This window comes from Anguilla rostrata, chromosome 3 (assembly GCF_018555375.3).
Source record: "Anguilla rostrata isolate EN2019 chromosome 3, ASM1855537v3, whole genome shotgun sequence".
Taxonomy (NCBI): Eukaryota; Metazoa; Chordata; class Actinopteri; order Anguilliformes; family Anguillidae; genus Anguilla; species Anguilla rostrata.
The window spans coordinates 33,380,232-33,408,054 of NC_057935.1; the positions used below are offsets into that span (position 1 = coordinate 33,380,232).

Genomic DNA, 27,823 nt, shown 5'->3' on the forward strand with positions numbered 1-27,823 from the left:
AATGGTTAAAGACGGTTTTATTCGGAAAACCCAATCTGGGAAAATAAAATGAAACAGAAAATATTTGTGATCTGGAAGGAGCACGTCCTCGTGAAACAAGTGTGACGTAATAAAAATAAAAAAGAAGTTAAGACCTCTGATGCAAACGAGTTGCCTGCGCACCAAGGGCCATTAATCTGTGAAAGTACCATGATTAAGCCCCATTCAATAGCAATGTGAAGAACATACGATTCACACTGGGGTGTGTGGGGATTGGGGGGTTGGTTGAGAATAAATCAACTCTGCCATCTACGTCAGATATTGCGCCGAATGACAAATAGAACCCCCGAGCATATTCTGAAAAACGAAACAAAATTGTTGGGATATTATCCAAATTATCTTTGGTTTAATGACAGGGATTCTTTCTTTGGTCCACTATGACTTACAACATCCCAGTCCTTCTGAATCGAATCATTCTTCACATAAATAATTCTAATTGTTTAAATAATAAAGCAAGAACTGATATATTTTCTGCTCAGCACTTACAAACATAAAATACACCTCCCATCAATGAAATTGAATCAACAATGACGGATCATGCATACCAGACATTCTCCTTTTCATAATCCAATCCAAAAAAAAAAAAAAGAAGAAAACATTTATTAGTCACACCATTCATTCTCTAGATCACATGAATGTGCGGGATAGGGGTTCCTGCAGTTATTATGAAAACAGCTCATGCAATAGGATGTATAAAAAGACGATGTGCACAAATATGTAACAAAGACTAACGGTAATACTGTTCTCACAACTAAGAAAGTCTAATTAATTCAGACAAGTAATGTGGAATTCCAAAAAAAAAACAAGCAAAAAAAAAATAAAAATTGGATGACACCGTGACTTTTTTTTTCTTTGGTCCAGTGTGGCAGTCCATCACTTGTGTTTGTCCTTATTGGAAACGATATTGAACTGACTTTCTTACAGTCCCATGTTGACAAACTACACAACACTTAATTTGAATCCATTTTGCCATGGACTCTCTCCACCAGGGAGAGTGTTCTGTATCAAAAATAAAGGTAATACATAGAAAGTTTGTGGATTATAAACTTCACTGGCTATACTTACATAGTGGCACAGTCTGGGATTATAATGGAAGTGGGGCAAACCAAAAGGAGACCTTATGCATCTACTGCAGGAATATGCTTTGGCAATGACAGACTGCATTATCTGTCACATGTAAAAAATAATAATAATAATAAAAAAAAAATACATATATATTATTGCCCTTGGAGGTCCCTATGATTAATCTTGCATAGAAACAGAAAATAGTAAATTTAGCATCAATTCAAATTTATAGAAAATAACCCATTTGAAAAGAAGAAACAAAAGAATAAACACCCCGCCACATTGCCCCACACTCAGGTCTCAACGTAAACAGATATATTTGGAAGGGTGTTACTTCAAAGCTTACATTTTAAGAGGGTGGGCTGTAAACTTCAATGATCTTTTACTATCTAGGCCAATATATGACCAAATGCTGCACATTTCCTTAAAAGAACAAAGGTAAAAGAGAAGAGCAGACAGTTCTCTGATAGATAACCAAGAGGGGAGGTTTGGGATGGTGGTCCAAAAAACGGCAGCTCCTGTGAGTCAACTGTGTCCCTTCACCTGGGGATGGGGGGCAGTGGAGGTGCACCCCTTTCCTTTTTTCCAGAGCCTGCAAACACACAAAAGCTAGTAAGTAGGGCAGAAGTGCAGCAAATGGAAAGACGTTGCTGACCAAAGCTTGGCTGTGAGGTGGGAGTATTCTGACAGTGTGTCTCACCTCTGCTCTCATTCTTGCCCATCTTGCTGGGGTAGGTCTTCTGGAAAGGCACGTAGGGCTCTGGTGGGGGCAGGTCTGATACTGGATGGAAGGAGAACCTGCCTTCCCAATCATCTGTTCAACATAAATTCACACGTTATCCTTCACCGTCAGCCTTCAGTGCGACAATGTTGCTCTTCTTGATCCGCGTTGCACAGATTGCTTGACCTTCTGGCTGATACAAAATGATAAGTGAGTAAGTTGAGCCATCAGGATAATCAAACAGTTAAATCATTCATGTAGCACTAACCAACACACAAGTGTCCAAACTTAAAATAATTTGCACTGTTGTAGATAGCAACTTTGTCTATCAGGTACCATGGTATGTAAAAGTTTGAGCAGTCCTGGTCAAGCTGCATGTTTTGCTGAAGTGAAAAGTTAAGCTCTGCAGGAAACAAATATGAAAATAAACATGACATATTTATGCCAATTTGAATGCACAATTACTTTTTATTTAATTAATTTGACAAATAAAATGGTAAATGTGGCACATTGGGTACCTTGTTAGTCAGCAATTAGTGACAGAATTCAGTTTCAAAAAATAAAATTCTGAAGTTTTCTTACATGCACTGCATGTTTGAGATTTATCTACATATTTTCATTAATGTTGAAGACTAGGGAAGTGAAGGCTATTCCAACTTTAAGTAGTTCATGTAGTAGTTCACAACCCCAAAGCATAATAGATCCAGCTCCATGCTTAAAGGCTGGCAAGGTGTTCTTCTATTCAAATGTTTCCCCTGGTTTTCTCCAATGGTATCTTTGGTGGTTGTGGCCTAAGAGTTCAGTTTATGTTCAATCAGTCAATAGTGCTTAATTCCAAAAGAACTCAGGCCCCCTGTTGTGCTGCATACTTCAGATGCTGACTTTTGTGATGAGATGGCAGGAAAGGTTTGACAAGTCTTCCATGCAGATAGTTTTTGTGAAAACAACGCAGCACTTTTGACCAGAGCACCACTACTTCAGTGTTGGCTAAACCTTTCTGCGGTTTGCAGTGATATGCAGGTTTTGCTTTGCATTGCCGACCAGTCTACAAGCAAGTCTATCAGTTTTTCCCACTCTTCCAGCTTTGACTGGACTTAAACATTTCCCCTTAATTTCCATTTTTTTAATGTTTCTGACAGTGGAAATTCCAAGCTGGAAGTGTTTAAATATCATCCTACAGCCCTCCCCTACTTTGTAAGAGATTATCTTTAATTTTAAGGTTCAAGTCAGCAGCGTACAGGAGCCCATGATTGTTGAATAAGCACAACACACTGAGAGGGATACAACAAAGCATGCAGTTTGACCAGGGGTGCCCAAAGTTTTGTATACCACTGTATGCTTTCCTATAAGGAGGACTGAACATACATTTTCAAAAACTTCCACCAGAGGGTGTGCAAGCTGTGATGTGGAAATAACTTTGTCAAAGCTCAAATAACAAAATATTCACTGCAGGACATTTAGATCCACACAGATCCTCAACATGATTATGTTGAAATGCATGGAACCCTACAGAGTAGCAAGTCATGCCAGGGAGATTCTGCATTCATACTGGTTATTCTCACTAGGATAGGTTTTAAAGGTGAACACTAGTACACTAGCAGCCGTGTATTAAGAGTTGCTCTTTGAAACCCTTTGAAAACATGTTATGCAAACCCAATTATGTTGAGTCTGCTGGTACTCCAAGGAATCTGCAAACACAATGGAGCTATATTCTCCTAAATCAAATGTGGCTTTTTTCAGCTTTATTTGGATAGAACAGTGCAGAGGGAAGTATTAGGAAGAGAGGGAGAGACGTGCAACAAAGGTCAGCGGTCAGATTCGAACCGCCAATGTCGCAGCTCGCATTGAGCATGTGGATAGCGCTCTACGGACTGCGCCACTAGAGGCCCCTTGCCAGTAATTTTTGCCCAAGTGCATTTAGAGACAGAAGCCAGAATTCAAGGGAACAAGTTTGGCATGTAGGTACAGTTCCCAGTTCTGGACCCACTCAGTGGAAATTCTGCCCAGCCTTTTATTTGTTTTTTTATTTTCTAAGAAAACGGACATAGGCAGTGTGGGCCTGAGAAAGGTGATCTTGAAAAAAGTCTTCTGTGTAAATATAATAAGTGGGCACGAATGTATATGTGTGTGCTTGAAGTCAGACATTTTCATGTCCAAAGAACCTGCAGACCCCAGACAATTTTACCTCACAGTTCAAGTCCAGTTTGAATCCAAACAGAATGCCTCAAATCTCATTAAATAAAAATGTGCAGACAGTGAAGAACAGTCTGCATTCAAGACAGATAGCTCTGATTGTCGTGTATTGACAGAATCTTTTGAAGTTACAGTGTGATTAGCTTTGCATGATTGCATAAAAGCTTAGTAAATGGTAGAAAAACACACTGCATAACACACACACTTAATAATGGCATCCTGGTCATCTTGATATCTAGCACATAGCTTTTGTAGATGATTCAAGCTAAAACCCACCTTAATCTGCATGTAAAGGTAGGGACATCTCATCTTGAGAGGGCAATGCCACCCAGCAGGGCACTGGCACATTTTCACAAGACTCATTTCAGCTGCCCTCCAAAATTTTAGTAGTTAAACCAAAAAAAGGTTGACTCTAAGCTGTACATTGTACAGGTACCTTGTTTCATGTTATAACAAATTTTAAGCGGAAATAACGTAGAGGGAAGCATCCTGTAATGCTAGCTGCACTCTTGCCTGAGGGGTTATGGTGAGAGTTCTGGAATCCGTTTCCCATGGGAGGAGGCGGTGGAGGCGGGGCACCTCCTGCACCAGGGCGGTCGGGGGGAGGCGGTGGTCTGGCTCCGCCTCTGGGCGGCTCTGCTCCCGGTCGATTTGGTGGGGGAGGGACTGGCGATGACCTCACACTCCCTCCTGACCTACCCCCTGGTGGAGGGGGTGGGAGGGGTCCTGACACAGTGCAGAATCAGAGATTCTTCAATGAAGACCAAGAGCTAAAACAAAGACCTGCAGCATGAAACTGCGGCGTGTGAAACCCCTCCAATCATGCCTACATACTTCAAGCCTAGTTACCAAGCAGCTTTAAAATGGGGACCAAATGAAAAAACTTGTTTCATCTTAACCACGTCATTCCAGAAAATAAAATTTACAGAGATTTTTACTACAACGGGTAGGGAAGTAGGGAGACTCCTGCATGCTACAGTATTATTCTCAGCAAATAACCTTTCAGTTCAAGTTGGCTCCTTTTATCATGGTAGGCAAACTAAGCCCTGCTGTTTGCAAGTAAAAACACAAGGAAAGGAAATAAACTGAAATGGTGTCATGTGATCCCAACCCCACATTCCTGCAGATAGTAAAAATTGTGATCATACAAGTTTACTCTAAGGGTTGTATTTTAACTGTAAACGGATATTAAAACACACCAGCTGTTCCGTCAGGCAGTGTGAAAAAGTGAACAGAAGTTCAGCAGTAAGGCTAAAGCCCTCATTGGCCCATACAAGGGCAGGCTGACACTTCCTACCTGAGCGCCCAGGTGGGTTCCGACCAGGCGGGGGCGGTCTCTCGTTGGGAGGGGGCGGCAGGGGGCCAGACCGCCCCGGTGGAGGTGCGGGGGCATGAGAGTTGAGGGACAGATTCCTCTGGGGCAGTCTGGGTGTGTGTTCATCGCCTCCGGGAGTGGGGGGCAGGGGTGGGGGGCCGGGTCTGCCGGGGGGCAGAGGAGGCGCGGTGCCGGTCGAAGGGCGGGACGAGGAGGAGATGGCTGGCTTGCTGTTCAGAGACGGGGGTGGGGGGGGCCCGTCCCGAGGCATGGATGGCCTGTTCGCCGTGGGCACCGGAGGGGGGCGTTCATCGAAGGACCTGCCTGGAGCTGGGGGCAGGGGCGGGCGGCCGCTGCTGGGGACGGGGGGCGGCCCGGAGACCGACGACTGACGGCCAAACGGGCCCCCCGCTGGGCCAGGGGGCGGGGGCGGGCCTGACGGTCGTCCTGGGAGGCTGGGGGGCGAGGAGGCCGGGGTGGATCCCAGGGATCGCCCCCCTCCTGGAGCTTTGTTCTGGAAGCCTCCTTGGTTAGGACGTGGGGTATTGGGCACCGGGGGTGGTCCCCCTCCCACATCAGGTCTTGGGGGAGTCGAGCGGGACTTGGGCAGGTCAGGTGCACCGCCCCGTGGGACTGGGGGCCCTCCAGGAAGTCGAGGGGGGGCTGCCATGCCCCCAGCTAAGGATTTGGGACCCGAGGACCTTCCTCCAGGGGGCAGTAGGGGAGGTTTGGCACCCCCAGAGTCTGAGGTGTAAGAGACATAAGTTAAGAATATGAAGAACACTGCACCACACCAAAAAAAACAGCATTCCCATGGGGCATCTTCATTTAGAGTTCTTTAGCGTTTCCACACGGAGCTTACCAGGGCTGTCTCTGTTCCCGGCGGCTCGGAGCTTGGGCATCCCACCCTGGAAGAGCCCACCAAGCCCTCCAGGAGCTCCTCCACCAAACCCTCCCCCCCCTCCTCCTCCTCCTCCTCCTCCTCCGCCTCCGCCTCCGCCACCTTTGGGCTCTGTTAAAACAGTCAAAGCAGTCTTATTTCACAGGACAGATGAAACTCTAGTCAGTTTACACACAGGTGTACACTGCCCACACAAGAGAACAGATCCAATCAGAATGAGCCATCTAAAAGGGAGAGGTGAACACATAACCATATGGTTACATCATGTGACCAGTCTGCATCAGTCAAGCAGGAAGCAGCGGCCTGCACTCCTAGCCTGAAGAAAGCAGGCAGCCGGAACTGCTCAAGCCTCCTGTGCGACGGCTCCTGGATATTAAAATGAGTTTCTCTCTCCATCCCTGCGCTGTGCTCCACTGACCAAGGGTAGCGCATGGATGCCGAAAGGCCTGCTTAAGTCTCATTATGTGAGCAGTCTTCCTGCTGAGTCAGCGTTCGATTAAAACAACCACGTCTCTCCCATACCTTCCATGTGCCTCGCTCAACATATGCGGTCAAAAAATGTTCATTAAAATATCTATCAGTGCCAGGTCCCAAGCCACAATACAAATAAAACTATTTCATAAGTGAAAGAGCAGTGTTCTACCCTCTAAATGTAGAGTGTTATGACATTTTATGCAATGTGGTAACGGCTAAAATTAGAGCTCACTGAATCAATCATGTCTGTACCACCTTACTTACTCTCAAACACTGGGGCACTCCTGTCATTTGTGACCGCCTTCTTCAGTCTTGCGCCTTTTGATATGTCTGATAATAATGCATTTCTTCCTTGCTGTTCAGACCTGTTGAGGTTTGGCTTGTCCGTGTTCGCCTAAAATGAAATTACAACACAGTGATTAACAGGAGAACACAATTCTCACCAGGAGCTTAGACTCTCCATAAGGTGTCACTGTAGTTCACTGTCAAATAAAGATACTAAATTATAAAGCAATGGCACAGTTAAAGATGGTTGTACGCTTCACGTACCGTAACTACGATTAAGCCCTTCAGTCAATCTGTATGTTGAATAATGGAGCATGTGAACTCTCTAATGCCCTGATGACTGGGGATAATTTTCTCAGAAATGTTCTAATTTAACATTTATTTAGCCAGGTAATTCATCTGAAAACTCAATTCTCTTTTGCAGTGATGACCTGGATAATCCAAGTGGGCAGGGAATGCAAGGTAGCTGTGTAGCCACTAGGTAGTCAGACAAAAAGAGTAGGAGGCCAGATGTAGAGCTGGTTTTTGTGGGGATTTGGCCAGAACATCAGGGTTAACACCCATACTCTTTCAAAAAGTGCCTTTGGATCTTTACTGACCACAGTGAATTAGGATGTTTAATTCATCACTGCTCTGGAGCATTGGACATCTGTGTGCCAGATCAACATCTCCTCCAGGAACAACTTGGCCTTCTCAGGCGGTCTGCCATCTAAGGACTACCCAACCTCACACCTGCTTAGATTCAGCAGTTAGTCATGAGAAGGGTATAGCGTGGTATGGCAGGTGAGACAACCACAAACCTATTCAATTCTCAGGCACTTATTGGACAGTATTAATCATTGAGAGCAATAACTGTTTTTTATGTACAACACACTCTTTACTGGGCAAAGAAACAAGGCATAAAACGATATTCTAATATAACTGTTGTGCACAGTAAATAATCAATCGGGAAAGTACGGCTCACCACAGCAAATGTAGGCGGAGGAGGAGGCCCAGGTGGAGGTGGTGGTGGAGGCACTGGCATCTTGAAATCCTTTCACGTCTCACACCTGAAGAATCGAACCCAACCAATCACACACTGATCACCCCAAATGTACAGGATACACACAATCACACACTGATCACCTCAAATGTACAGGATACACACAATCACACACTGATCACCTCAAATGTACAGGATACACACAATCACACACACTGATCACCTCAAATGTACAGGATACACACAAACATGCACTGATCACCCCAAATGCATAGGATACACACAATCACACACTGATCACCCCAAATGTACAGGATACACACAATCACACACTGATCACCTCAAATGTACAGGATACACACAATCACACACTGATCACCTCAAATGTACAGGATACACACAATCACACACACTGATCACCTCAAATGTACAGGATACACACAAATATGCACTGATCACCCCAAATGCATAGGATACACACAATCACACACTGATCATCCCAAATATACAGGATGCACACAATCACACACTGATCACCCCAAATGTACAGGATACACGCAATCACACACTGATCACCCCAAATGTACAGGATACACGCAATCACACACTGATCACCCAAAATGTACAGGATGCACACAATCACACACTGATAACCCCAAAAGTACAAGATACACACACACACACACACACACTGATCACCCCAAATATACAGGATACACACAATCACACACTGATCACCCCAAATGTATAGGATACACACAATCACACACTGATCACCTCAAATGTACAGGATACACACAATCACACATTGATCACCTCAAATGTAGAAGATACACACAATCACACACTGATGACCCCAAATATATAGGATACACACACACACTGATCACCCCAAATGTACAGGATACACACAATCACACATTGATCACCCTAAATGCACAGGATACACGCAATCAAGCACTGATTACCCCAAATGTACAGGATACACACAATCACACACTGATCACCCCAAATGCACAAAACCCACACAATCACACACTGATCACCTCAAATGTAAAAAGACCACAATCACAACAAGCACTCCCAATAGACAAAATGTACAATATACAATATGTTTCCATTCTTTAGATGCAAGTTCATTTACGAAAGATTAATTTCTTCATATAGAAATAATGCTTCGTACAACTGAAAGTGACTCAAAAGCTGTGATAATTTCCGGCTGAGCAAGTCACCCAAGTGACGTGTTGTGAACCACACCCAATTGTTTTCAGTATAAATGTATAATGTATTATTGTATGTTACAACATGGCTGCAACATTGTACCTGAATAACTTAAACCATTGTATTTTATTCAAAGAATAATACGCTCCCAATCGTCCAGGAGGTATTTATTTCATTTACAGAAACTATTTAAATTACTTCCTTTCTGATGTTTGAAAGAAACACAATTTCAAACTTCTTTTTAACCCTATTAAACCTTAATAGTCTAATCTATTATAAAGAACTAGCATCAGACACTTGTCAAATATCCGTTTTTTTTATTAACATCCCCATCAAAGATAATCAATTGAGAGCTCAGTAACTTGATTTATCAAATGCCAGAACCTAGACTTAAAGTAAAATAACAGCCTACATCCTATTCACTCTCATTCTGATGTTTGACAAAATGGCCACTATACACTCCGTAAACTCTTCCTACCTTACCTCCCCCGGAAATAAAACAGTTTTTTATCTAGTCTTTTTAAAATGGCCTTTGAGAAGGAAACAACTTCCTGTATTTTCATGCCTCGCTATCCAATCGGATGGCTTTGTTTTACAAGTGTGTTCACAGTGCTCTGCAGCAGGCCGATGCAGTTCTGGATTTGCATGTCAAAAAAGAAACAAATGAGATGGGTCTGCTGGAGGCCCTCGACTTCCTGTGAAAGTGGTCAACAGGAAGATCTGCACACTGAAAGCAAAACCCACAGCCATCCTGTCTCTGCAGGAGTACACCTCTCCTTCTCATGTTGATTTCACAATTCACGCTAATTAATGAAGCTACAAAGTAAACATTTTAATAATGACACCAGTAAGAGTAATCAAATCAATCTTATCCTCTCTCCTCTCTCCAAGATGCATTTGTTTCCTTTCTGAAGCATTTTTTCCTGACGAAAGGAGTCTGCTTTCCTCCTTGGTCCCCCTTCCTTTCCAAATATCAAACAGCCAAGTTAACATCTGCATCGGGAAGAACGTGAGGGCTCTATTTGAAGGCATCCCATGCTGCTCATCCACACGGCCCAAGCCCTTACAGTTGCTGCTGGGCCAACAAATGCATGGCTCCCCACCAGAGAGCAGAAGACCCCACACCCTCCACCGGCTCCCAGACCTACAGCCCAGCTTCACATAACTAAATCCACAGAATACACACGAATGCAAACAGCTGAATCATCGATTAATTCCACAAAAAACAGGTTTCATTGCATTTTTGTGGCCCCTGTCTAATCCTTAATCAGACTTGCAGGGGGAAGTGTCAAAAGCAGGGACACACTCACCAAAACATTTTATTTAACTTTTGTGTTAACTTTCTGAAATGGAATCTGAGAAGTTACTTGTAAATAGATCGCAAAGCAACCTAACCTTTTTATTTTTAGGCCATTGGCTAACCGGAGGAACATGCTGTGACCAATCAACACATATTAATCATTAAACATCTCTGACCATCATGAAACCAATGTAATGCCTCACCCCATCAATCACTGTGCACAAATTCACCCTCTGCCAAACAGCTAACTGAGAGACAGGCAGCCCTTTGAGAAGGAGGTGTATTATATCCCAACCGCACTTTGGAATAGCTGGAAAAACATCCAGCGTGATATCGCCATAGCAATGCTTATCGCATTTTCCCCATCGTGTCCACCTACGGCCACCTCCCTCTTTCCAGTTTACAGCTTTATCTGTCCTGTAAATAGGTTCAGGTGCAATGTTGTCCTTCAGTAAAAGTACTCCCTCTCTTTAATGCTGGTCTATAATAGACGCCATATCTAATGAGCCTACGTGCAAATGTGAATGTAAAAAAAAAACATGTAGCCACTGCCCAGCAGTGACCTTTTCCTTCCCGGGGAGAAACACTGACTGCAGGAGCTACTCGTTCTGTCAGAGAGGGCTGCTGTCATTTCTACCGATGCTGCCATTGCATTCTGGTATAAATAGAGCCAGCTACTGTGAGATGAGTAGTCAATGACACATACACACATGCCACATTTGACCTTTTTTGCTCTGCTACGTACAATGGGGCTTCCTGACAGGCCGATTCCGCCAAAGCCCTGAAGCCAAGAGGTTCCCGCACACTGATCAACTGTGCTGTGGTCGGTCGGCAGTATCAGCTGAGAGTGGCTCACAATGAACCCTTTCACTTTGGGGGCTGGAGACAGCATGCGGACAGCACAGCAGTGGTGGGGCCTGATGACGAATCCCGTACCCAGGCACCTACAGGAGCCCCAGAGGATCATGGGAACTCACTGAGACTGCCCGCCGCAGTGCCGGGACAGAAGCTCTCCATCCTTCCAACGTGGGGAGCTGGAGTTACGTCAGTGGTGTAAATTTAGCAGATTAAGAGGCAGCATACGCTGGAGCTGTGAGCTTCCCGTCAGTAATGGTTTCCAAATGCGTCTCAGCAGCTGTAGGTTTTGGGGGGGGGGGGGGGGCAAACCAGGACTGGGCAGTGCTGGATTTAGGGGGGAAGGGTTTGAGAGGGCACAAGTGTAGCATGCCAATGTAAGTGCCCACACTGTGGGGCCTTTTAAGCATGCTGGCTCAGATGCTCTTAAAATGGCTCCGCTTTCATCTTCCTTGCTCGCAGACCCTGCAGGCAAGGATGCTCGTTATAACAGCAAGCACTTAAACTGGCCAACACAGCATTAGCAGAGCCAGGGCAGATGCTGAACATCACTGGAAACATAAAATGCAATAATTATTCTTTTGCAAAAAAAAGAAAATTAATATATAATAAGCAGTCACCACCACAGCTGCATAAACTGAAGTAGTATGCCTAAATGTTCCCCAGTCATAGGCTAAAGTATAAATATCCTCTCATTCATTTTCATTCAGGTATCTGAAGCTGCACAGCACATTAAATGCTTAAAAAAGAGAGCAGGCAGGCTCTCATTTAGCCAACTATACAGCAGGCATTATGGCTTGTTAGTGATCTGATGACACATGCAGTCACAGGAAACTGAAATCTGTGAATTCTTTGTAGAAGTTGTTTTAATACTTTTTTGCATTTACGAATGACCCAGAAATACTTTTTTTTTTTTTACGTAGAAAAGCCTGTGCTGGAATTGGCCTGCGTTCCCCCCAGGTTTTCAGAAGGCGGGGTTAACTGGGTAGAATGTCCGGTGAAATCCTTGCTAATTGTAATGTATAAATGATGCTCTTGCCACTTTTGTCCGGGCAATCCAAGTGGGAAATCCCTAAGCATTGTGCCTTCTCTGGATACATAAAAATCAATATTCTTTTTTCTTTTCCAAAAAATGGAGACGCCACAAGAAATGGGTTTCATTGCTGAAAGGTGCACGAGCACCGCAATATTGCAATAACTCCAACAGTTAATATTAGTAGTTCCCACTTGTGTATGGAGGACCCTCCCTCAACTCCTTCCCATCTGTTGCTGCTAGAAACACACTCCGTGAAACAGACGCGCGATAGATCGGTTAGTATGCCTACCGTTAGCAAGCAACAATGAAATAGCTTTCAAACTTAAAAATGTGGAATCAAAGCCTCTCTTTATTTGGGTGTAATGTCCAAAGTTGCTGTTTGGACAGCTGTTGAGTCTAATGTTAGTGTACAGTACAGTACAGTAGCTCAGTGTTACAACATTATTACAAATTGAATAATCTGCAGGTTTACCCATACAATGGTAAAGCCTAGCTTATGTTGCTTTCTTTCGCTTTGCTAGGTAGTGTAATGTTACTGCACAGGACAACCTGCTGTAACCTAGCGACAGGGAATGGTTTACATATGACGTGTCTTATGGATATGAATGTGAATGAGTACAGGATACACGCCCACCCCGTCCTTACCTGCTGAACAGGTCATGATAATCTAATAGTGTAATTACATTTCATGGTTATAACTGGGTTAAAATATTAAGAAGACAATCGATTGTCAGTTCTGGGGAATATAATCACAATTAGAATTTCCTGAACCTTTAAATCGACAATCAATCTGTTAAACGATTTACGGTACCTTTCAGTTTATGCGAATTGGCGGTCTGTGGGTGGTGAGTGGAAGTGCACCTCTTTTCAGGGCAGCTTGTATCAGAGAATAAACAGTGTCCAAACACAATAAAACCTGGCTATGGGAAACTAGTGATTCTGTATTTTACTGAGAGTGAAACACAACATGAGGCAGAAAGGGGCAGGCCCTCATCTGCCCACTTATGGCCACAGAGACCAGCTGTTATCCGGCACTCAGAATTGTGGGGAATGTATTCTTTGCATACTTTCGGCATAGCTCTATCAGTGATTAACAGGCAGACTCTGCAGCACAAAACCACCAAAACTGAGATCATCCAAACCTGTCCTTTATTCATTTACAGCAAGGACCAAACATAACACAACTGAGGATGAATTATTGTGGTATGACACACTTGTCCCATGCGCATTGCCTGTCCACAGACCTGCAGGAGCATCTCAGCTAAGATCCCACAGTTACTAAACCCACTGACCTCTGATGACAGAAGCAGTGATGCTCTCTTCAAAACAAAGTAGACTAGCAGATACTCAGAGACTATATTCTAATACAATGTTCCCAGCAACAGAACTCTGGTATTAGCGACCGCATGTCCACACTCAGGTCACTTTAACTAGAGAAGTTATTTTCGAGAACTTTATCAGTTTTGCATCAATATTTCAGTCCCTAATGCCTCTGTCCTTAAAACTGTGAAAGACAGAAAAATGCACATGGCCTTAAGGTTCAATGAGTGAAGTTTAGATAAATCAGGGCTGGCTGCAAACAAGCCTGACTGTGTTCAATCATATTGAATCGAATTATAAATTAAAAATTGGTTAATCGGTTGATTGAATACCTAACTTGAAATCACTTTTTCACATGGGTGATATGGATGAAATACTCATTTAAAAAAATGTGTTTTGTGTTTACTCAGGTTCCCTTAGTCTAATATTACATTTTGTTCAGTGTGACAAATATGCAATAATAGAGGAAATCAGGGCAAATACTTTTTCACAGCACTGTAGGCCATTTCTGCTCTTGTTTTCAGAGCCAGGGTCCAGGTCACAAGGCTGTTTACTGGCCTCTTCTGGAAACTGTTCGGCTTTAGGATTTCATTCCTTCGACCAACTGTAATGTTTGCCAGTACTCTGGCCCATGTGACACAGAGAGTTAGCATTCCTTGCACATAGGCTGTGTGGGTGCTGGACACAGGAAGTCTGTCCAGCCCTGACAATCATCAGCACGGATTTACCAAGCAGGAGGGCCAAGAGAAATTAAGTGACTGAAAAACGCAAAACACATCAGTCTACCCGCATAACACGCACATGCTCTGTGGGAGGTGGTGTGACTAATGTCCTCTCCTATTGAGGAAAATTTACCTCACAAAAACAGGCATGCTTCCTGGTGTGTTTTTTATTTTTTAACAAACCACATAGTTTTGGCTTTATAGCCCATAACAAGTTGTGGCCAAAGAAGACAGCTCCAGGACAGAGGTCCTGACTGAGTTTACATGGAGTTTAAGCTAGCATTTAGCATAAAAAATTAACATTTTTAACTTTTATTACACATGTATGGTAGGACATAAATGAACTGGCTCAATAGATGAACTCCAATACTTGTAATAATATTTTTAATGCATACAATGTCATGATTCCCTTCACAAAAACAGTAGGTAGCCTTCTTCTGACTGTCATCCATTCTCAGCTCTGCTAGCAGCAGCATGACGTGGCAAGCAGTTTCCTTTGTACTGTGTCTGGCAGTAAATCAAGCAGGCGGGTTAGAAACCTTGCTGAGCGGCACAAACTGCATCCTGTATGAAAGCGCTGCTCTACAAGCACCAGAGCTGACCACAGAACAGGACACTTTCACACCAATGAAAATGGTGCTGGAGGTGAAACAGCTTCTGTGTTTTAAGCTAAACCACCAAACTCAGTCAGACCGGCAAGCTCCTGACTAATTTAGTCTGTTTTATTCACAGACATGCATGAATATTCAATTATCACTATTTACATCTGCGAGAAGAAACTGACCCTCATGAGTGATGTTAAAAAGTACAGTGCTAACACATTATTTCTTCCAAATCAAATGTTATTTTAGGAGCATTAATAGTGCAGAAAAAATATGAAGTTAAAAGTACAGTCTCAAATAGAGTTGCATGGGCATTTGTGTGGGCTGTAAAGTTCTGTAAAGTTCAGGTATAAAAAAAAAAGATCTCTTGTATGAATGGAGAAAGAGACCTTTGTAGTCATTCGATTTGGATACACTAAGCTAAAAGAAAAGGAAGTCATTATTCAAGAGTTACAAATACTTTCCTCACAACTGAGCATCGGTGGCCCCCCACACGCGCGCGCACACACACACACACACACACACGCTGTCCCCTGGATGGCCCAATCTCAGGCCAAGATAGGCCACTGCATTCTGCGCACAGCTTCCCTTGGCCTGCATCTTAATTTTCCCACGCGTTTATCTAAATGCATTTTACCAGCAGTTTATATTTCACCATAATAACACAAAGGCAACCAGCGGCAGCAACACTCATACTACGATTCCCAGCGACCAGTCTGAAGTGGGGAGAATTCCTTTCAAACAGCTTCCAAGTTCTGGACCAGTTCCACATTTCAAGGGTAAACCAAATACACAGAGGATATGCATAGAAAGAAATGATGGCGTTATTGGCGTACTATAAAAAATAAACCACGAAGGAAATGCACATATTAAACCCGGAGCCAAACTGAGTCATGGTTCGCTTACAACTGCTGTTGGGCCGCTGTCACTTCAGAATCCTTTTTAAAAGTCCTCAGAAGATTGTCAAAAATAAACCAGTGACAACTGAGGCCACTGCAAAAGTGCCTTGCATTCCCTTGAGGTCTTATAATGAAAACCTGAACAAAAGAATATTTAATCTGTTCTAGACAGCAACTAAATTCACACAGCCTACATAACATCAAAATGTACTTTCCCCCTTAGAATGCAAACCTACTTATTTAGATTAAATGACTATCATATAAAAATCACTACCTTTTAACATTGAAAATACCCCTCCCCCAAAAAAGGAACATAAAAAGAGGATTTGCATGAAAAACTGACAGTTTGCAATGAATCACTCAGGAAGTCACATTTGAACACATTTCTGTTCATGCAAACTCTTGGTTTCAGGCAATGGATTTTGGTTTACAGGCAACTGGCAGATCATTGCCAAGGTTCACTTCACAGGTCTCTGTTATCTGACAGTCATACTTGACTGAAATCCGTTTAAACAACAATCAGATCATGTCTGAAGAGTAACATGCTCCTCTTGAGATTTACACACGTTCCTACAGCTCCCATCATCATAGTACTGCACAGCCACCATTAGAAAGTTCTTCACTTTAGGAAGTCCCTCTGGGTAAGTAATTAGAATGTAATAAAACTGAACAGCATGCACTTTAAAATAACATCCAATAATCTGGACTGACATAAAAATATGATAGAGACCATAAGACTGAAAATGTTACCAACAGTCCTATCACAGACCTACCAGTAACAGCTACTGTAACAACATGTCAAAACAGCGAAGATCATAATGAAATGGTAAAAGTAAGCTACAATGTAAATGTTAAAGAATATCAAGGCACAAAAGCCGTCCCTCATAAAACAGTTTTTCACATACTTACTTGAGCTGAGCCCCAAATGTCAGTGGTTACTTAATTTCCCTTCACAACACTGTTAAGATCTTTTTTTTTTCAAAAACAGGAAAAGACATACTGCCTGTAAACTGAACTGGCAGCAGAACACTATGATACAATGATAGCTTTCTTAATTTTGCTCTGAGCACTCAATAGACATTGCAGAAGTCGCAGTTCCACATTTAGTCAGACTTCTGCATCTCAGTTCCTCATGTGGTCAGAGTTCAGGCCATGAAGCTGCAACATAGAGTGCTCAGCACTGCCTGCAGGACTGACGGAACGCAGTCGGTCGAAAGCCCCTTACCTATTCCAGATATTCCCTCGCTCTGGAGTTTATCCTTCCAGGAAAGGGGAATGAATAGAGGCTTTGAGGAAAGTACTCACCTCAAAGCGGTCTCTCTCCTGGCAGCACAAGCTCCCAGCAGGGTCTCTTCCTGCGCTTTTACACACTCACACGTCACACTTCCTATGTTGCGCCCGTGAGCCTGCCTGCCTGCCGGCACTCCCCGCTGCCTCACTGCTATTCAGAGTCAGCCGAGGCCTCGGGCTTGCTTCGCTGGCAGCAATGGTTCCGCTGAGCAACGGAGAGCGCCCTCCAAGGCTGAAGTGGATGCCAAAAACTCACTCTACCGATGCGGACATTCACAAACTCCATTTTTGTAAGCTGATCATGGTTTCATGCAGACGCCAGTTTTAAAAGTCATACTATCACTGGAACACCAGTGTTCTGGTGAAGGACGAGGGATCGTGCTAAAAGCATTTCTAACCGAAAGCGCTCTTCTTTATTGCAACAAACAGAATGTCCTGATAAAACCAATAAGCACAGAGGAGTTCTTGTGCTCTGTCCTCTGTGAAACAGAGATCTTTTCATCTTCTCTCCCTCCTCCTCCCTTCATCTTACATGCTCTCTCATTCAGACACTCACTCGCTCACCCACCCCCACACACACACACACACACAGTGATGACCCAGTACCACTTAAATCCATGATATCTGTCCTAAAATCAATAAGCACTAGACAGGAGTCCTCCTGTATTGACAGAAACGCATGTTGTATATGTAATATGTAATGTGTGCGTGTGTACACAGAGTTGCAATATTAATAGGCTTAACTTGACACATAAACATGAATGGGAGTAAGTGAGGTAGCACTGGAGTACGTAAAATCAAAAAATAATAATAATAATAGAGTCAATCCATCAGGCCGGACTCATGGTGTAGTGTGTCAATCTTTCAAATTTAATCTAACATAGGGCCTACTCTTTGACAATCCACATGAATACATGTTCAATAAAATCACACGGCCATATCAGTTCAGCTTCAGACCCAGGGAAGTTTCTGGATTAATTTTGTTTGGTTTTTTTTTTAAAAATTCCCCCAGGGAATATGCTTATATTTCGCAGATGTTATGGTGAAAACTTTAATTTAATTACAGCAGGGTTAATTACAGACATGGCCTTTGGCCTTGAAACATGTTCTGAATCGAAGGGCATGTCATTCTGAACAAGACAAAATTTGTACATTGTCAATAACCTGAGAAATATGGCCGCTATAAGAAAAAGGTTATTTAGCATTGTTCCATCTGAAGAAATACTGAAAAATCTTATTCTCCTGAAGCATACATGTGATCAACATGCAATTTGGAACATGAGCACTTACACTTCCTTACACTTACATGAACACTTGGAACATGTGCCTAACTGAACAGCAAAGGAATGGTTTTTACATTCAAAATGGCAAAATTACAGCCAATCATATTTCAGTACATAAAAGTTAGCATACAATGCTAAGTCATAGCTTTAATTCTTGGTCTGTTTAATTTCAGACTTCGTCTTCAGCCTTATGCAGTGACGCACTGCCCTTGGACCCAGGAATACAGCTATATTTATTAGGGGTCCAAGCAGCAAAGCTGCTGGACCCCTATGTATTTATTTTTTTATCTCTATGGAAAATGCTTCTTTCTCCCAGACGGTATGGTGAAAACTCTTGAAACTTGGAAGGCATGTTAGGGATGTGTGAAACTGCAATCTATTACAACAAGGCAGCAATTGACCTAGTGGTGATGCTATAGAGCACATACAACGTTGAAAAATTCATAACTTTCAAACCATTTGACTAAGAGACTTGCAACGAAGACTACTAGATGTCCTTTGCTCACAAGAAACAAACAATATTATTGGGCCATTAAATCCGGAAACTAGATTTTTCTGCTACTTTGAATTTTCTGAAAACCAAAATCTTCTCATGAACCAAATGTCCAGTTGATGTCAGATTCGGTGTGTACCTTCTTTGTACTAGTCCCCAACTAAACTATGAAGTAATAGTCGATATGTCAAAATATGGCTGAATGGTGAACCAATTAAATTGACCTATTTGGGCGTGTCCATTAATACCACTCATTTATTCCAGACATGGTCTTTGGCCTTGAAACATGCTCTGCATCAAAGGGCACATCATTCTGAACAAAACAAAACTTGAACAGTGAGACAGCTTGAAAAACTTGGCAGCAATACAAATTGTATATTTAGCATTGTCAGCCATTGTTCCTTCTGCAAAAAATACTTAAAACGTACTCTCATGAAGCATAAGTCTGATCAAGTTGCCATTTGGAGCAGGAACACTTTGATCAACTGCCTGACTAAATTGAATGTATAAGCAGTTCCTTTGCAAAGATGGCAAATGACAGCCAATCATATCACAGTATTTAAATGATCATGTTCAAGTTCCACTTAAAAAATTAATACTTAAAGATATTCCTCTCATAATGGACAAGTGTGATCACATGACATTTGGAACATGAACTCTCTGTTCAACGAGCGTGGACACAGCTGATGCAGTCTCATGTTGCATTAGCTGCTTGGACCCCGGAATCGCTGCTTTGCAGCTATATTTTATTTTTTAGAAAGGAAATATGGACAGCCTACCATCTGTTCATTTGTTTTTCTTTACTCAATCAGGTAAAAGACAGAGAAGGTAACCAATGAGAGAGTATCATGGTGGGATTGAGGCCCAGCCTGCATGAGAGTATTCTCGAATGACCAAGCGTTGGCTGCCTTACAGACTGTGGAATGTCTCCCCTGACCTTAAACATGTTCAGGCTAGTGGTATGTAGTAAATATGTGGAATTTGTGCTCTTACGAAACTCCTTTATTGTGAAATTTATTTGTGCCCCATGATCCCTTTTTAACAAGTATTTTGATGTAATGCATACTTTTGGCGCCAGGAGTGCTGGCTTTAGTTAATATTAGCCAAATGCGATTGTTAGGCAACTGTTCTATTACAAAATGCCCAACCAAATGAAGGATCCTTGGGAAAATGAAATGCTTCCTGAATTTTTATTTTATTTTTATCACCACTAATATCTAACATCTAAGACAACAAGGTCATACAGCTTCCATGTGATCATGTGATATTGTAAATCACATGGAAGCTGCAAGGCCTTCAGCTATCTTATGAAGATCGAATAGATATCGGTGGTGATTTTTTCTCCCCAAAAGCATTTCATGTTGCCTCTAGTTTGGATGTTAGCTACTGCATCAGGTATAATTTAAAAAAATATATAGAAAGGAAGGCAATACAGCACACTGTGGCGATGATTTCTATTGCACTCAAAATTATTCAGTAATTCTCTAACAAGTAGGCTATATCGCCCAGCCCTACCTGCCACTGGTATGTCATCTCCAAACATAGGGCCTGATTTTCGAAGAACTTTAGCACGTGCAAAACCTTACAGCACACAAAAAAGCTAATAACACAACCAATGACTGGGGCAAAACAAATACCATAACTAAACATAGGTCATTTTATTGGTTGTATGCATGCTAAAGGGTTTTGCACATGCTAAATGTCTTAGTAAATCAGGCTTTTAATGTTTTAACTGATTGAGAGTACCATACACAGTCACTGGTATACAAAACAGAAAACAGAAGAGGTGAGAGGAGAGTACTTTGGGGAACACCAACGTTAAGAATCATATACTTTGATAGCCTATCAGCTATCTTTACCACCTGTTTCCTGCCTGACAAAAAATGTTAAATCCACAATGACTGACTCACACAAGAACCTGAAGTGTGTCATTTTAGAGGGCACAATAGCATTGAACGCACAGCTGAAGTCAATGAATAGGACCTGAGCTTAGGTATCAAGGGCTTTAAAATGTTGCAAGATGGAGTGTAAACAGAGAGACACAGCATCATCCACTTACCTATTGCGCCGGCACACAAATGAAAAAACACTAAATATGGTTCTCTTGTTAATGCTTAATGCACTCAAGTTCATTACATTACATTAATTTAGCAGACGCTTTTATCCAAAGCGAAGTACAAGTTCACATTCAGTATGCTTCTGCTGGGAATAGGGAAGCAACAACCACATCGGCGGTTCACAGTAATGGTAAATACAGTCGCTAGACCTCTTTATAGTGGTTAGAGCTGTCAAGTCCATACACAGTACAGTTCCAAAAAGAAGGTAGCAAGGACTATATTAGCTAGTCCTGCAAAAGACAGGTAGCAAACTACTTTAGTCCTGTTAATGTAAATGAACATGGCTCTGTGTGTATGAAAGGCAACTGCAGATGACTACTGGTAGTAGCGAAGCAGTCAGCAGTGAACACTTTAAGAGAAGTGACTTACTATCACTTCTCACCAGTTCTGCAGTTGGTGTGTCATTCCAATAGTGCCAAGATCAACTGAGGGCATTGACGTGGACATGGCAAAGAACTACTGCTAGGTTTTCATACACTGATGGAGCACATGCTTTCCTGCATGGACCTTTCCAAACAAATGATTTAGGAAAACATGAAAATAATTAAGAAGAATCTGAGACATAAGCAGGCATCCCCACAATTCACCCCCCCACCCCCCCTCCAAAAATGACTGCTCCAGTTAAGGCTGATTCTATTCTTACTTCTATATTTTAAGCTTTCTACATTCTGTATAACATAATATATTTTATATACAGATTATTTTTTTGCATATGCACATTTGTTTGCACAATATTCTTCTGCAATGTAGTCTTGTTTCCCTCACACGTAACTTTTATGTAATACTACTGTGGTCACAGAAGCATAATACCAAGCATTTCACTGCACATTGTGTATGCAACAAATAAACTCATTTGAATCATTTGATTCATTCATTCATTGTATAATTTCTGATTTCAGATATAATGACCCCAATGCACCTTCCGCCAGATTGCTAATACTAGATAATGCACACTTCAAATGAATGGAAGCATTATGTGGGTATATTTGTTCTGCTATGGCAGGCCAGGCCACGTGGTTCAGAAGGCTGTGGGTAACTGTGACAATCAGCATTTCTTTCCATAGTGACAGGAAACAGAAATTAGACTCGCCGAGTTATCGCTCAGCCCCCAGATCACATTACCCTCATGACGTGTGCAGATGCTCAGCGGTGAGGCGGGGTCACGTGCCTGCCACAGGAAGCAGTGTGCATCCTCTCAATGTGCAGCCTTACAGGGGGACTGCAGCTGCTCACAGACAGCAGCCTCCCTAGCAGAGGCTAGCAGCCTACAGTTGCACACAGAACAGGCTACAGTTATACAGGCTGCAGTTATACAGACTACAGTTACATAGGGCAGCAGGCTGCAGTTACATGGAGCAGCAGGCTACAGTTACATGGAGCAGAAGGCTACAGTTATACAGGCTGCAGTTACATGGAGCAGCAGGCTACAGTTATACAGACTACAGTTACATGAGGCAGCAGGCTGCAGTTATATGGACTGCAGTTATACATGCAGTTATACATGCTTCAGTTACACGGACTGCAGTTATACGGGCTGCAGTTACACACGCTGTAGTTATACAAGGTGCAGTTATACACGCTGCAGTTATACAAGGTGCAGTTATACAAGGTGCAGTTACATGGAGCAGCAGGCTGCAGTTATACGGGCTGCAGTAATACCAGCTGCAGTTATACAGACTACAGTTACATGGAGCAGCAGGCTGCAGTAATACAGACTGCAGTTACATTGAGCAGCAGGCTACAGTTATACGGGCTGCAGTAATACCAGCTGCAGTAATACAGACTACAGTTACATGGAGCAGCAGGCTGCAGTAATACAGATTGCAGTTACATGGAGCAGCAGGCTGCAGTAATACAGATTGCAGTTACATGGAGCAGCAGGCTGCAGTTATACAGACTACAGTTAGCTACATGGGGCAGCAGGCTGAAGTTATACAGGCTGCAGTTACACACGCTGCAGTTATACGGGCTGCAGTTACATGGAGCAGCAGGCTGCAGTTATACGGGCTGCAGTAATACAGACTGCAGTTACATGGGGCAGAAGGCTGCAGTTATATGGGCAGCAGTCCACACCAAACAGTGGGGCCACAGACACAGACAGAGACGTCCGACTTACAAACGGAGGGGAGACAGTAACACGTGAACAGGGGGCAACAGCACCAAAGAAAATGCCTCTGCAGAGGCATGCTTCCACCATGGCCGAAAGTGTCAGAGCTGGCAGCAATACGCAGCTCTGTAGGTTTGTCACGCAGACCGCTGGAAGACGTCCATCAGCAAACTTCTGGGCATTCCGCCTCCTGGCACTACAGAAGGAGCTGCAGTAACAAACCAGGGCTGACCTCCACAGCAGCCCCAAACAAAAAGGAAGAGCCTGGCAAATCGTTCCGTCAAGGACCATAAAACCTGACACACTGGAATGTACAGGCCTACAATGCAGCCCTTCAACATTCACTCGCAGGCATAAACCAAAGACAAAGCAGGCACGGACTCTAAAGTTTACCTGGAGTGCGGTTACTATAGCAGTGACGGGCGCTTCACAAACCTGTGTGACGAGATGCCCGGGCGGAAAGCAGAGTGCACCTACATTCTTCAGGAAGCATATCTAATGTCAAGGAGACTTGCAGAACACAATGGCCTGCATGCTTCCAAACTCACTGCATGCAAAATGAGGCTTCTAAAGACCGCATCCTCTATCCCATAACTGCAACCTGTTCTTTGGCAACATGCTTCCAGAAAACAAGAAGCTGTACATGTGTGTATGTGTGTGTGTGAGACAGAGAGACAGAGAGACAGAGAGACAGAGAGAGAGCGAGAGATCCAAGGACTAGGACAACAAAAGAAGCAATGAATTATGAGACAGTTAGCAGTCTCACCCAGGAACTGCATGTACAAAAGCAGTTATGAGGACTTGACTTCACATTGGCCAAGGCAAAGCCAGTTCATCTAAGGACCCACTCCTGACACCCAGCATTCCCCTGCTACTCACTAGCCAGACAGTCTTTTGGCAATTAAAATGCTGGCTTCAGGCAGAAATGTATGCAAAGGTCATGATTTTAACTTATTTGGAACAGTATCCAGGAGTTCTCACAGAATTGTTAACCACTACAAAAAAGGATTTCATTTAAATTGCTCACAGTTCAGTCCATCACTTCTAATCAAAGACATGAAGCCTAGCCCATAACTAAATAATTACTAATTGACCACACTGACCTTAGATATTATACAAACATTAATATCATTTTTTGTAAGAATGTGCCTGGGGAAATATTTTGTCCATGTCAATGTCTACCGATCTAAACAACCATCTAATCAATAAACCTGCCAGAGGTTTTACAGCCACCCTTGTAACTGACATATCGATGTCGTGGAACAAAACAGACAATTGGAGGCATTTCAGTTATGGAGGTAGTCCTCAGTGTAGTACAGAGATACTCAAGTCGGTCACTCGAATCCAAATCCACCTCTGATTTTCTTTTTTCCCCCCCATGTGATTAACTTAACAATTAGTGCTACTGATTGGCCAAACAGTCTTCACACTTAATTCCAGGTAAAGGGACGGAGGGTAAACCAGCAGTTCTCAGCCCTTGAGGACCGTGATTGGAGTAAAAGGGATTTAGTGTAATCTCTCAACTACTTCCCAAGAACTGAGATCCCCCCCCCCCCCCTTTGACCTCAATGAGGTCAATGATCGCCTACTTAATATTTTTTTTCTTTCATTGCGAAAACTTGTGGCTAGGACCCTTGTCAACAACTCATGATAATTTATGAGAACTTTGACATCCAATTTAAGGAAGTGACAATGAAAGTCACCAACTCAACTCAACAACTGTACTGATGCAGTTACCACCATCCTGCACCTCATACTGCACTCATAAATCACTGCGTGTGAAATGCCTGCAAGTCATCACATTTTTTGTAGGAGTCTAGGTTACACTAAAATGCCCTGTCTTTCCCAATCAACGTTGAAGATTAAAAATTGTATAAATGGGTGGAACCACCAAAACCAATTGGCTATATACATGAACACACCACCACCATTCCTTCAAAAGGTAAATATTTATTTTTAAAAATAGTAAGGAAAAATAATAATAAAAAGATGCAGAGAATTTCAATTAATACACCTTGGTGCTTCAACATGTTCTATGCCTATGATGGCACCTAGAATCTAGTCGGTCCAAACCTTAGGGGAAATCGCACACATAGATCACTATTAGTCGATAATAACTAAAGTAAGCAGCAAGTTGACTACCGTCATGGGTCATTTTTTGTCACTGTGCGAGTACTGCGATACAATAAAATTGCTTTTAATGGTCATTTTAAGAGCACATTTTTTGTGTTTACATGATATTCAGTGTCCATCTCTCTATACAGTATTGTTGTATTTACGTGTCTTATTCGGTTTTATATTTGTTTTCAGCGATACTGGCTGTTCAGTTGTTTCACCGTTTTATTTTTCTAGTTTCTCCCTTGGCAGTCCTGCCAATACTGTACATTGCAATTACAGCCTTGTAATTCCCTCTACATAAGGGCACCTGCTATTTAGCACAAACTGAAATGACATGCAGTTACAGTTATATGCATAACTGAAAACACTCTCTCAGCCTTTTACAAGAAATAGATCTTGTTCCATATCCGGCCGCACTGCAATGATTTCTGGCTCCTTGGGTCATATGACTCCAAGTCACCATGCTCTCCCATAATCCATCACTCTGTATCTGCTTTGCCTGCGTGCAGGCAACCTTGTTTACCAAACCCTGTCCTACCTGTTCTATGGCGGCAGGTTACTCTCCCCTCATGACAACCACCACACTTTGTATGGTTAATAAACAAAAGTAATCTAATTGTATCCCAACAAAACGGTAGTCTACTTTCCAGATATAAACCCGCACAGATAACTTAACCCAATCACCAATGGATTCTGCAAAAACGATCGTGGAAAATTTTAAGTGTTAGTACAACGCGATTCAAAAAATGAAGCCAAAGTAATTGTATGAGACATTACAGAAAGTCGGAAAGAGACAATACAGAATACTACAGTTTATTGGTAATAAACACAATCGTATAGGCTAAAGAAAAAACGACAGTAAAACACAGAAGGCCTAAAATAACTCATTTCAGTCATGAATTGTACACTGTGTGACGTCCTCAAGGCAGAAGAAAAACCTAATCAGTTGTAGCCTACCGTACAAGATTAGGCCTAATACAGCAGAGATCCGTTTCAGACCTAAGGTTTATTTATCGTAGATACAGACATATTCGATATGGTCATATCATTCAAACCACTGCACAGCGTATTAATCACATTAATAATGTTGCGGTGTTCCGAATGGTTCATTTCAAATTAAACATCGCTAACGTTAACGAAATACGGTTTCGGTTTTCGCGAATACTACATCGATATGACTTCAAGGACAGCGATAAAGGGTAATATTTCGAAGCAGCAAATATAAATATTTTGTCACTTGTTCCGAATTTCGACTGTAATCCGTCTCAGAGTCACGGAATTTAGCTGTAGCTAGTCCCGAACGACCTTGTAAATTCCCAGGAAATAAGGGGTGGAAAGGGGTTCTTCCTGCCCGCTCGAGTTGGCACAGGTTGCAAGTAAACCAGTTAGATAAAAGTTTTGAAGTGAGCGTAAAATGCTTCACGGTCGAATGAAACAACAAGCTGTTGAATAATTGCTGAAGCCAGATTACACGTAGGCCTTGTTTAGTTTGAATGCAGTTAACTTTCTTTCGGTGTACGAAGGCTTGGCTGAATCAAAAACCAAATTGAGAGTGAATGCTTCCTATGTAGCTAAAACACACATACACGAACCTTAAGTAAAATGTAAACGATCTTTCGAAACTAGCAAGCTACGTCTCTTTGGCGATTTGTCCACAGCCGCTCCTTCGGCGTAAACATACATTTTGATGTTGATTTCCGCTCAACTTCCCCAATTCAAAAAGTTCTGAACAGTAATTATATTATACACGACTTACCTGTGAACTTGCTTATGTCTCCAACCGAATTTACATAACTCGCAATTTGCTTGTGGCTTCACAAATTTTGCAAACAGGACATTTTACTCCGAGTTAAGGTATTTATAGCTTCTGCGTCTCTGGCTCCAGAGAAACTTCTGCTTCTCCCAAATCCGGGACATTCGCAGTGATGCAATGTTTGCCAGATGTGGTAGCCTACTTGCTGAAGTTCAGAGAAGGCGTTTCTACACTACGCCAACTTGAATAAATCAAATCAAATACAGTAATACGCATTCCAACAAATTAATTGGAACAAACGTGCAAACTAAATAGAAACGACGTCTATATCATGTTGCTTACTTATTGCGTGTATAAATTTTATTCTCATTCATGCATTTACCTGAAGGATTACTCAGTGTAAACCTTAGAAGTTAGTCGAACTGTGTCCTTAAAAGATTTATGCAACACAGGGGTGTACGTGTAGGCTTTCTTTAAAAAAAAGTTTGAAATAAAAAAAAGATAAACCCCTGTTAACCCTTTAAGGTGTGAAAGAGAGGTCAGAACATATCTAACTTCTTGATTTGCTGCAGTTCTATTAGTTCTTTTGAAGATCTGAGGATGTTCATTATCCAGCTTTTAAAACAGTAAAATATTCTAATTGAAATATATCCCATATGTTGAATTTAGCAGAATTCAAGTGACAATTTTTTAAAAGAACGAATAAAATCACTTGTTACTTTATCAAATACA

General features: G+C 42.3%; 1 protein-coding gene across 6 annotated transcripts; it reads right to left on the reverse strand.

Annotated features, from left to right (window-relative positions):
- Positions 1-27,810, reverse strand: wipf1a (WAS/WASL interacting protein family, member 1a). Of its 6 annotated transcripts, none has more exons than XM_064327232.1 (8): positions 27,096-27,810; positions 7,958-8,045; positions 6,973-7,102; positions 6,196-6,345; positions 5,316-6,077; positions 4,532-4,744; positions 1,805-1,918; positions 1-1,696 (listed from the first exon to the last, which is right to left on the reverse strand). In XM_064327232.1, exons 2-8 carry the CDS (start codon positions 8,015-8,017, stop codon positions 1,644-1,646), a joined length of 1,482 nt encoding a protein of 493 aa, XP_064183302.1. In that variant the 5' UTR covers positions 8,018-8,045; positions 27,096-27,810; the 3' UTR covers positions 1-1,643. The 6 variants fall into 6 exon arrangements, with proteins under 6 accessions (XP_064183302.1, XP_064183301.1, XP_064183307.1 ...); XM_064327231.1 differs by having other exon boundaries at positions 7,958-8,042; positions 27,095-27,810; XM_064327237.1 differs by having other exon boundaries at positions 7,958-8,035; positions 27,086-27,810.
- Positions 27,811-27,823: the final 13 nt, after the last annotated feature.

Bases quoted from the DNA above. Each gene is read 5' to 3' on its own strand.
- wipf1a (XM_064327232.1), bottom strand. From the start codon at position 8,017: ATGCCAGTGCCTCCACCACCACCTCCACCTGGGCCTCCTCCTCCGCCT. The intron at 6,078-6,195 runs GTAAGCTCCGTG...CTTACACCTCAG, and splicing joins CGGGAACAGAGACAGCCCTG to ACTCTGGGGGTGCCAAACCT. The intron at 1,919-4,531 runs GCAAGAGTGCAG...TATGTTGAACAG, and splicing joins CTCTCACCATAACCCCTCAG to ATGATTGGGAAGGCAGGTTC.